The sequence below is a fragment of the Microtus pennsylvanicus genome, chromosome 7 (genome assembly GCF_037038515.1).
Source record: "Microtus pennsylvanicus isolate mMicPen1 chromosome 7, mMicPen1.hap1, whole genome shotgun sequence".
Taxonomy (NCBI): Eukaryota; Metazoa; Chordata; class Mammalia; order Rodentia; family Cricetidae; genus Microtus; species Microtus pennsylvanicus.
Window position 1 is genome coordinate 109,889,536 of NC_134585.1, and position 11,170 is coordinate 109,900,705.

General features: G+C 54.1%; 2 protein-coding genes across 8 annotated transcripts in view; one reads left to right on the forward strand and one right to left on the reverse strand.

Moving 5' to 3' along the window:
- Nucleotides 1–3,998, forward strand: part of Mov10 (Mov10 RNA helicase) — a 22,955-nt gene extending 18,957 nt beyond the window's left edge. For all 6 annotated transcript variants that reach the window (XM_075981716.1, XM_075981712.1, XM_075981711.1 and 3 more), the window contains 7 exons: nt 72–189; nt 355–546; nt 670–744; nt 1,663–1,788; nt 1,866–1,954; nt 2,147–2,268; nt 2,349–3,998. In XM_075981716.1, coding sequence (XP_075837831.1) covers nt 72–189; nt 355–546; nt 670–744; nt 1,663–1,788; nt 1,866–1,954; nt 2,147–2,268; nt 2,349–2,440 — 814 coding nt within the window. In that variant the 3' untranslated portion in view covers nt 2,441–3,998. The remainder of the gene's footprint in view (nt 1–71; nt 190–354; nt 547–669; nt 745–1,662; nt 1,789–1,865; nt 1,955–2,146; nt 2,269–2,348) is intronic.
- On the reverse strand, nt 3,099–9,115 carry Rhoc (ras homolog family member C). Of its 2 annotated transcripts, none has more exons than XM_075981718.1 (5): nt 8,740–8,870; nt 5,514–5,677; nt 4,912–5,032; nt 4,551–4,681; nt 3,099–3,685 (listed from the first exon to the last, which is right to left on the reverse strand). In XM_075981718.1, the coding sequence occupies exons 2-5, from the start codon at nt 5,667–5,669 to the stop codon at nt 3,512–3,514; spliced, it is 582 nt and encodes a 193-aa protein (XP_075837833.1). In that variant the 5' UTR covers nt 5,670–5,677; nt 8,740–8,870; the 3' UTR covers nt 3,099–3,511. The 2 variants fall into 2 exon arrangements, with proteins under 2 accessions (XP_075837833.1, XP_075837834.1); XM_075981719.1 differs by lacking the exon at nt 8,740–8,870 and adding an exon at nt 9,039–9,115 and having other exon boundaries at nt 3,377–3,685.
- Nucleotides 9,116–11,170: the final 2,055 nt, after the last annotated feature.

The following is an 11,170-nucleotide window of genomic DNA, read 5'->3' on the forward strand; positions in this document are numbered from 1 at the left end:
GGGTGGGGAGCAGGTGGAGCAGGGCTCCCCCGAGGGGCCTGAATCTTGTTCTTTCTCCTCCCGCCTCCTAGGTCTCACCCCACCATCTTGGACATCCCTAACCAGCTGTACTACGATGGGGAGCTGCAGGCCTGTGCGGATGTGTTGGATCGAGAAAGGTTCTGCCGCTGGGAGGGGCTGCCTCGGCAGGTGAGGCCTAACAGGGCAGGGCTCCGACCCTGGACCTCTGCCGCCCTCCTCCGGAAGGCACCGAACCCTCCCTTTGTTTGTTACTCTAGCCTGGAACCCTTGAGTCCCTAGCTGGGGAGGAGGGAGATCAGCCTGAGGGGTTTCCTCTCGCTTCGTCATGTCCAGGGCTTTCCCATCATCTTCCACGGTGTAATGGGCAAAGATGAGCGAGAGGGCAATAGCCCATCCTTCTTCAACCCCGAAGAGGCCGCCACAGTGACGTCATACCTGAAACAGCTGCTGGCCCCTTCCTCCAAGAAGGGGAAAGCCCGCCTGAGCCCCCGGAGCGTGGGCGTCATCTCCCCATACCGGAAGCAGGTTAGGCCCTCATTCCAAGACTAGGACTCTCTTTGCCCGCTGCACCCTAGCCAGCTGCCGGCCTCTGCCCTTCCTCTCTGAGGGTGAGGGCCTGAGAGAAAGGCAGCTCTCCCTTCCCTCCAGGTAGAAAAAATCCGTTACTGCATCACCAAACTTGACCGGGAGCTTCGAGGACTGGATGACATCAAGGAGTTAAAGGTGACATAAGTCCCGTGCACTCTCCCAGCCTTCCATGTGCCTCTGACGTCAGTCTGTGTTGTGTCCCGTCCCGCCCTGTTTCCTCGGAATGAAACTGGGGTTTCCCCCAGGTAGTTCTGAGAGCAAGCACCACGTCTTTTCTTATCAGTCAGGTGTGTGGCCTCTGCCCTAAGGATGAAGTCCAAACTCTCTAGACCAACCCTGCCTGTCATGTGATGTCTCCTCGCTCCCTCTGTCGCTTAACTCTTGGCCTGAAGGGGCAACTCAACACTGATTCAGATAAAAACACATGGAGAACTTTAATAATGCCACTGCCTGGGTCCCACCCAGCCAATTAGTTGTCTGGAGGAAAAACCAGAGTGGGTTTTTGCTATTGTTTTATTTGTTATTTGTTATTTATTGTTGGCTTTCAAGACAGGGCTTCTTGGTGTAGGTACCCCTGGCTGTCCTGGAACTTGCTCTGCAGACCAGGTTGACCTCAAACTCAAGAGATCCACCTGTCTCCGCCTCCCGAGTGCTGGGATTATAAGCACCATCACCACCTTGCTTTTTGTTTTGTAGCTCCACAAGTGATCCTGACGTGTGGAGCCAGGGTTGAAAAACCACTATTTTAGGGTGTACAGGCCTCTCCCTCAGAAATTCCGACCAAATTAGTGACTGTGTCTCCAAAGAAGAGACCTCTGCTCAGGGCTTTCTTTCAAATCCACTTGATTGGATTTGAATCCTTTCCAGGCCCCACCCTGTAATTGGCTCTGTCCTTCAGGCCTCCACAGCAGGCAGACCTGGCCTCTTCCTGGCCCCTCAGATGATCTACAAGTAACCAGTGGCCTGTCTGTACCTTCCTGGCAGCTTTGCCCCCTAGAGTGGGTTTGTCGCCATGGCTCCTCTTAGGTCTTAAGGCCTGCCTCTGCCCTCTAGGTGGGCTCCGTGGAAGAATTCCAAGGGCAAGAACGAAGCGTCATCCTCATCTCCACCGTCCGGAGCAGCCAGAGCTTTGTGCAGCTTGATCTGGACTTTAACCTCGGTTTCCTTAAGAACCCCAAGGTTTGCAGGCTTGTGGGTGGCACGAACGTGTCTTCAGGGCCTGTCCCTTCCATGACATCACCACTTCTTCCTTCCAGAGGTTCAACGTGGCTGTGACCCGGGCCAAGGCTTTGCTCATCGTAGTGGGCAACCCCCTCCTCCTAGGCCATGACCCGGACTGGAAAACGTAAGCATTCCCATCCCAATAATTGCTCTTGGTGACGACAAGTCCCAGCCTAGGACAGGTGTGTCTCAGATCTCTTGGTGTTCACGGTGCCCACCCTGAATTATTAAGTGAAGTTAGGCCACTCTGTCTTCTGCCTCTGATCTTCAGTCAGTCCTGCACAGCTGCCCATGCCAATGTCCCTGTACCCCACAGATTCCTGGAGTTCTGTAAAGAAAATGGGGGTTATACTGGATGCCCCTTTCCTGCTAAACTGGACCTGCAGCAGGGACAGGACTTACTCCAAGGTCTGAGTAAACTCAGCCCCTCTACCTCAGGTATGGATGGTCCGAGGGGCAGTGAGAGGCGCTGCTGTGGAAAGAAGCAGCAAAGAAAAAAGTATGTCTCCTCTGCCTAGGGCCCCACCGCCACCAAAATCTCCCTCAGGAGCGGGAGGGTGAAAGAGGCCTGTCCTTCCAAGTGGAGCCAGAGTGGAGAAATGAGCTCTGAAGACACAGCTGCCGCCTTCTCAGACCAGCCAAGCCTTATTGCTGCCTATTCCTCAGAACCCAGCTCACCTGTCCCCGCGAGAGACGGGAAGGCTGGGACGTTTACATCCCCAACCCTTCCACCCCTTCCTCTGCTAGGGAAAATTAACCCAAGCTGCTAAAATTTGGAGGAAGGGGGAGGAAGAAAAGCTTTTTCTTTTTTCCATCTCCTTCGCAGTACTGGGGATTGAACCCACAGCCGCGAATATGCTAGGCAAGCAGTCTATCGCTGAGCTGCTTCAAGAAAAACAAAATGCCGTTCTATGCAAAAGCCTCTTGCTTACGCCTTGCTTGCTTCCTGTGCCCCCCAGCTGACCCTCCAGGAGGGTATCTGTCCAGAGCCACACCCCTTTAAAACTACGTGGAAGACAGGAAACCCAGTGGACAGGGAAGCCACCCACAAGCTTCTATGTTTAGCCAATGGTACGGACCACTCCCCTCACCCACCCAGGCAGTCAGCCAAACATGACTTCATCCTTTAGACTCCACCCTGTCCCTGCTGCCTCCGCCCCCAGCCCCGCCTCGGCAGACAGGGGCCCAGCCTAGCCAGCAACTCGAGAAAAAGATGGGACTCCAGGCTCACAGCCAAGGTAGGCCAGTAAAGACAGGAAGCTGCCGCACGTGGTGCAACCTTTGACCTTTATTCATGTCCTGCCTTCCCACTGAGTCAAGTCAGAGGTGAGGCTACTACCCAAAGCAGAAACGCCACCCCAGACGCCTCCTGTGAGCCAGAAATATAAAGTGCTGGTGTGTGATAGAGGGAAGGGACTACGAGCCCAACCCCTGGACCAACGCGGCAGGCAGGCAGAGGGGCCCTGCTCAGAAAGGGCAGGGCACTAGCCTGGTTCCCAGAGGCAGGGAGGAAAGGGCCTACCAGCTCCCAGGTGGGGCTGGGAAAACTCATGCAGTCCTGGGCAGGAAAGAACCAAAAAAGAAACTGGCAGCATGGATCCCTACAAGGGTGGAACGGGATAGGGGTATTTTGAACCCCGTGAGGGGGAGGAAGGGAAAACTGGAGAGATCTTGGGGAAACTCAAAGAATGGGACAGCCCCTCCGGCGCTTATTCTTGCGGACTTGTAGGCCAGCCCGAGTGGCCATCTCAAATACCTCCCGCACCCCTTCCTTAGTCTTGGCTGAGCACTCAAGGTAGCCAAAGGCACTGATCCTGTTTGCCATGTCCCGGCCTTCCTCAGATCGAACAGGCTCCTGCAAAGACAAGATATGGGGTCACAAGAAGAGGCAAATATCTTCTATACGCCCTGCGGAACACCCAGCTACCATAGGCAGCTTCCAAGCTGGGGCCATAAGACCCAAGTTTCCCATTTCAGAATTCTGTCTATTCTCTCTTCCCACCCAGCCTGATTCCTACAGTGCCCATTTCAACTCTGAGCAAGCACCCACCGCCCAACTGACCTCCGTTCTTATTTTCCTCTAGTCCACTGGTTCTCAACTTTCATATAGCTCCTCCTGTTGTGGTGATGCCCCCCAACCATAAAGTTATTTTGTTGCTACTTCATAACTAATTTTGTTCCTTTTATGAGTCATGATGTGACTGACACACAACCCCCAAAGGTTGAGAAAACCACTGAGTCCATCCTCCATAGCTACCAGAATGTTTTTTACTGACATACAGACTGGACATCTGTCCCCAATTAAAACCTTAATTATCCTCCCAGGAGAGCCTACCTTCCTTACCTTGCTCTAAATAAAACAGTGCACTGGCAAGAGTCCCTCAGCAAGTCTTTGAGTGCACACTCCATTCATAATGCCCTCCCTCCCGGGGCACTGCAGTGGCACAGCCTCCAAACCCTCATTTGACACAGCTGCCCCCTGAGGGTGAGGATGGCTCTTCATCTTAGCCCCAACTCCAAAGAGACCAGACCTTAAGCTGGAATAAGTTTTTTTTAAAAAAAAAAAAAAGCCTTGGACAGGTGACTTCTCCAGCACGCAGGCCTGGAACGGCAGGAGGTGAACATCACAGTTCCTGCTAAGGCTGGCTCTCGGCTGTTTTCCATCCCAGTTTTTGCCCCCCCCCAGGACCCTTCCTCGCCACGCCACACCGCTGCCTCACCTGTTTCATCTTGGCCAGCTCCCTTCTGGTGTGCTCATCTTGCCTCAGATCCTTCTTATTCCCCACCAGGATGATGGGCACATTGGGGCAAAAGTGCTTCACCTCCGGGGTCCACTTCTCGGGAATGTTTTCTGCAGAGATACCCCAAAAGATGTAGGCGCCTTCCACAGCTGTCACTGGGACTACTGAACACACAGTACCCTTGTACACCCCCAAGCCCCTTGTGGTGGATGCCCTCACCCCCACCCCAAGGGCTACTGTCTCCATTGCAAAGGAGACCTGCAGGGCCCTACACTCCCTCCCCACAGCCTCTGAAGATGGCAGACACCAAAGGCTCTCCATCCCTCCTCTGAAGCCTTACCCAGGCTGTCAGGACTGTCAATGGAGAAACACATGAGGATGACGTCAGTGTCCGGGTAGGACAGAGGCCGGAGACGATCGTAGTCTTCTTGCCCTGCCGTGTCCCACAGCGCCAGCTCCACCTGACACATAGGACTACTGAGTAGCTAGCCCAGGGATCCCAAACCTAACACCCCAAGGTCCTCTGAAGTCACTGGTCCCATAAACTTAGGGATCATCTTTGCAGCACTCAGTATGTGCTGAGCCATACTGACCAGTCACAAAACCAACCATCTAAGGCGGCCTTGATCTTTGTGTAGTATGAGCTGCCATTGTGAGCACCACGAAATTCTTACAGCAACCATTTGGGGGTAGGTCTTGCCCTCATTCACATTTTGCAGTGGAGTTAGGTTGAGCCCAGAGGCAAAGGGGCTTGGCTCGGATTCCAGAGCCAGTATGTGGTCAAACCAGATAGTACATCCAGGTTTTCTAGGGCTCCAGTTTCACCTCCTAACTTCCAGCAGGAAAATTAAGCAAAGACGTATGCAGGTGCTAAGAAAGGACACACTAGGGCCCTGTAGGAATGGGGGCAGGGTTCCCAGGCAGGAAAGTCTCGGCCTTCACCTGCTTGCCATCCACTTCAATGTCTGCGATGTAGTTCTCGAAGACTGTAGGGACATAGACCTCGGGGAACTGATCCTTGCTGAAGACAATGAGAAGGCAGGTCTTCCCACAGGCCCCGTCGCCCACAATCACCAGTTTCTTCCGTATTGCAGCCATGGTTTAAACTGGCAGTCAAGAGGCAGGGGATTTGGGAGGAAAACGAGAACCCAGTAAGGCCACTAGCACTGATCTAGGGCCCCCAAGCTTCCATGAAAACCACAGCATCCAGCAAAGGAAGAGAAGGGGGCTTGCCAAGGCCTGTTCTCGCCAAGAACCAATCCTGCAGGCAAAAGACCTTGAAATGTTGGTCAGGACAGGTCTTCCTGGGTGGGTTAGAACTGATCAGGAGAAGGAAGATGACACTTGGGAGCCAGGAATACTGGCTTAAATCTTGTTCACATGCAAATGCTCCCAAGAGACCTAGATTTATCTGCCTTGCCTATCAGCTTCTTTCTTTCTTTCTTTTTTTTTTTTTGGCCAGGATTTTGACTCATTAATAACCACTAAAATGCAAGCTAGAATAGACCATAGAAGGCATGCATGCCTGGTCACAAAGACATCAGCCACAGGTGGTAGGGCCGAGCAAGGAACACAGGTAGAGCCTCTAGGCGTTCTCATCTCCTGGACACACACGTTTTGTTGGGTATTTTGAGAAGAACCTTCAGGTCTCCGGTTGCCTAGTAGGTGGGTGTGGAAGTCAAAGGACAACCCGGAGCCAGTTCCCTCCGTCTCCCTCCCAGTGGGTTCCTGGGCTGGAACTCGGGTGATCACGCTTGCTTGGCAAGCCCCTCTGCCCGCTGAGCCATGTGACCCCAGGCCATCCTACTTTGACAAAAGTGGGAAACTGAGGTTCAGCGAGGTTTGGACACATACGGTGGGAGCAGCGCTGGCTCTCAAAGCAAGGCGAGTGATCCAGTCTGTCTGGCCTACACAGCACCCCACAAGTGAGAACAGAAGCAGAGAAAGTGAGCCGGGGGGTACAGTGGGAACAGCCCCGGGACAGTAGGAGCAGCCGGCTGGCTCCCTGGCCCACCCCACCCCTTCCCCAAAGTCTCAAGTCACACAAAGAAGGCTCAGTCCTGGCAGCTCACGGTCAGGCAGGCTGCCCCCCCCCACTCCCCGGGCCTGGCAGCAACATTGGGTCACTCAGCCCCTGACAGGGGACAATGACCGCACTGTGAGGAGCCTCACATCTACCACAGTCCTGCGGTGATGGAGCTAATCCACTTGGGAATCACCTCCACCCACTCTCTGGAACAGCCCCTTCCTCCTGGAGACCAGCTGACCCTTAGGCCCGCAGAGACCTCCCTGTGACTTCTCGGTCTGCATGTGTCCCGCACCCCAGCACACACGAACAAGCAGTTCACAGCTTCTCTTTCTTCTCAGCTGAAGGGGGCTGACCAGGCTACTGAGGTCCCCAGGCCTATACAGACAGATGGGGGAAGGAGAGTGCCAGCCAGCTTGGGGCTAGAGATGGAGTCCAGGCTGTTGGTGAGAGGGAGGGAGCTAGAGCCCGGGCTGGGAGGAGCCCAAAAGAAAAGACTAATGAGGATCAGCCTAAGCTTGGACCAGGCAGGCAGGGAGCAGTTAAGTAGGGGACAGTAACCCGATCCCAGCCCCAAACTTGGCTTTTCCTTTCAATCCCATATCCTGTCTGGCTCAGCTGGGCTCCTTTACACACCACCAGCTCAGACCCTGGCCTGTGCCTGCCTTTTCGGAAGCAGAATACTCTAGCCCCGGGCTGATTCTTTTCAGTATCAGGCTTCTGGGTGGTTCCTCCTCCTACCTCCTAGACACAAACACACACACACACACACACACACACACACACACAACTGGGATGTGAGGGAAGAGGACATGAGTCACAGGGAATTTATAGGACTTGAGCACACACAGCCCCACTTAGTATCCCCCACCACAGGGGATTGTTCTCCCTGATACCCCCAAAAGATGGAGAAGGCATTCACTCTGCGGCTGCTATCTCCTTTAAAGGCGAGGTCTGAGAAGCATATCCAGGTAACCCACAGGGCTTCTTCCAACTCCTCCACCCACTCCCATTTAATTCAGCCAAGTCCTGCTGTCTACAGGCTGGATGAGACAGCCCCAGCCTAGGGTGGGCAGTGTTGACCGTGGGTGATGACTACTACACGCTAGTCACTTCCGCATGCATGCGCCACTTGCTGTCCCACGGCAACATGGTTGGCACCACACGGTAGGAGGCAGAGGCCAGAACTTCAGGGCACGAACTTTAGAGCCCCCAGCTCAGAAATGTTTGCATCCAGCCTCTTCTTGGCCCAGAAGAGTTGGAGACCCAGGCCACGCCAGGACCTGAGGCCCAAGGCCAAACCGGCAAAGCTAACTAGCACACTCCTGTGAACCGCGGTCCCAGAGGAACTGCCCCACTGACCCTAAGAGACCAGGAAACCTCAGGCAGGGCCTGAAGAGGCGTCTAGAACTTGTGGGGCCTTCCCCGGGTCAAAACACTAGCTCTTCTTGTTCTCTTGGTTTCCCAGGTGATCCAACAGGCCTTTGTACTCTGCTCTATTGAGATCTAGGCAAGGAATCACTCTTCAGGCGATACCTCTTCCTTAACTTTAAAGCCAGAAGTGAAGGAAGAAATGGATCCCAGCTTTCAGCCCAATCCCCTAACACTCCCAAACCTCCCAACAGGGTAGGAGGCAGAGTCTGGGATTTTGGTGTTCTGCTTTTTTCCTCATTCTCAGACGCACATACACAACACGGGAGTGGAATCTTTCCTTGTCGTCTCAACCTCTTAGTTCAGACTAGCTCCAAAAACCATCTAGGGCGGCGTCCAGACCCGCCAGGCAGTGGCAGCCCCCAATAGTAACACCCCGCCCCTATTCCCGCCATTCCCCTTCCCAGGCCAGAACTCCCCTAGTCTGCCCAAGGCCCTGTTCCTTACGCCCCGCCTGGAACTAGAACGTCTGGGTAGGGTCGCTCACAGAGATCCAAGTGGATCCCTGCCCGGCTAGGGAGGCTCAGGAAGGAAAGAGGCTCTGGTTCGAGAACTCTCTAACCCAGGAGGCTAGAGCGCCTGCCCTGCTCCATGGCCAGCCCGGAGCCCCCTCCCGGGCCGTTCCCCGAGTGATCGGAAAACCGGGAAAGTGCTTTCCTCAGAGCCGAGTTCCCACGACACCTCGCCACCCCCCAGCTCGGGCCCGGGTACCTTCCGCTCCGCCGCCTCCAGCTGCGCGGCCGGTGCTGGAGGCTGAGACTGACCCGAACCCCGCCCCACTCTCCAACACCGCTCCGGGGCGGGCCAGTGGGGGGGGGTCGAGGGGGGCGGCCCTTGGCTCGGCCCGCCTCTGCTCCCCGCCCCGGGCCGCCGCAGGTCACCCCCGCTGCTGACCGAGCGTCGGGCGTGGGGCTGGAGCTAGAGGGACCGTGCCGGGGAGACGTCTGAATTGTTGGGCGGTGGGACCCCGGAGGACTCGGCCACGGCCCTTTTACTTCCAACCCTCCTACCGTGGGGGGCGGACCCGAGTCGGGAAAGTTGAGCGGCTCCCAGGGTGGGGTCAGCCAGGGCCGCTGCTGCCCTCGCGTGGCCAAGCAGCCCTTCTTCGCCCTAGCCGTGACCGAGGGGACCGGCTACGCCGAAGCTGCCCACTCTCTGCTCCAGGAATCACTGCGCTAAGTGTGACACGACGCTATCCCGAGCTTTGGAGGCCTTTTGCGATGTGCAGTCCCCAGCCACCGTCGTCGCCTTACAAGGCCCTTCCTTCGCCGGGAATTTCCCTATATCCTGTTAGGAGCACACTCCTGGAAGTGCTTCCGCATCGCCAACTAGGAACTGAGCTCATACTCCTATTGTATTGTGCTGTTGAGTCCAGTCTGATGTGTTTCACAGTTACTTACCTGACCCTGTATGTCCTTCCTTATAAAGGGCCCAGAAGGTGGGTGTTAGAGGAAGTCTATCAGTATTTTATTTGTAAGTGCTGGATACTTTAAACACGCAGGTCTCCGGAATAAGCTCACCCATTCCCTTTTGCCTATAAAGAAACTGAGGCCCAGGGATGTGGTTTGGCAAACGATTTGTGACAGCAAGAATTTACAGTGAGGTGGACCATGACAGGTCCTAGGGAGCAGAGGCAGGTGGATCTCTATGAGTTAGTTCCAGACAACCTTGGTTACATGAGACCCTGTCTCAAAAATCAATCAATCGGGCTCAGGGGTTAAGAGCACTGGTCAAGACTTCCAGAGGTCCTGAGTTCAATTCCCAGCAACCACATGGTGGTTCACAACCATCTAGAATGAGATCTGATGCCCTCTTCTGGCCTGCCTGCAGGCACGCATGCAGAGAGAACACTATACATAATAAATCTTTTTTTTTAAGATTTATTTATTTATTAAGCAGACAATGTACTGTTGGCAAGGAAGGCACCAGGTCTCATTACAGATGGTCGTGAGCCACCATGTGGTTGCTGGGAATGGAACTCGGGACCTCTGGAAGAGCAACCAGTGCTCTTACCCTCTGAGCCATCTCTCCAGCCCCCTAAATCTTTTTTTTTTTTAATCAATCAAATTTACAGTCAGGCCTACAGGGCACCTAGACCCAGGTGCTGGCTCCCTGCTGCCCCCCATGCTCCTCCTCCAACCTGCCCTCTGCACCGTCTAATGTTCTGCTTATCACAGCTTTCAACAAAGACTTGACGAATAAATGCATGTAAGAAGTCACGTGGAGTCTACTGCAGGTATGGCTGGGCTTGGGGCTTACACCTGTAACCTAGCACTCCTGAGGGAGCAGGGTTGCCAAAGCTGTCTCAAACACAGGCAGATACATACACAGTCACTTGCTCAGGATCCGAAGCACAAACCGCACGTTTGGCAAATCAGGCAACTGAGGTGGTGAAAGGCAGTTTGGCACCTGAGCCTTTTAATTCATTCGGTAAGCACTGGTTGGCTGTGAACAGAGAGCTGTTACTAACCACACGTTTCTGCCTTCACATAACGAACAGCCTACATGAAGAACACAGACGACCTAACGTAGCTAACATTTATTGAAGCGCTGTTACACGAACCTTGCTCACCCTACCCACACTAACTACGCACAGTTCTTATGAGCAGTACTGTTATCTACACTTTACTGAGACATGGAGGCTCACAGGAGTTACAGGGGTGTTGGGGCAAAACAGTCGGACTTGAGAGTCCCTGCTCTTCACGGCTACTCCCCATTGGCTCCCCCTATGGGCAGTTATAATCCTGGAGGGTAACTGCCTTCGCAGCGTGCAGGGGATGGGGGATACCCAGACAGGGAGGACAGGTGAAATAGGCATGAAATGGTAATGTGAGATTTAAGGCAAGCTGGAGCTCTGACAAGGCCACAGAGTTTGGAGGAAGACGGTGAAGCCAGAGAGGGAAAGAGCAACCCGATCCTGCTCAGAACCAACTTCAAGTCTGTTCTGGGACTTGAAGCCTCTGAAGTTAGGGAGTTGGTGTCATAAAGAGCTAATATGACGAGGGAGGCAGGAATAAACGCAAATATGAAAGATTTTTTAAATAATCAACAGCAGAGTCACACATCCCTTAATATTAGACATGTTATAAGAACGTGTTGCTGAGGAATTCCATCCCTGTATGAAGAGCACTAAGTATATTTA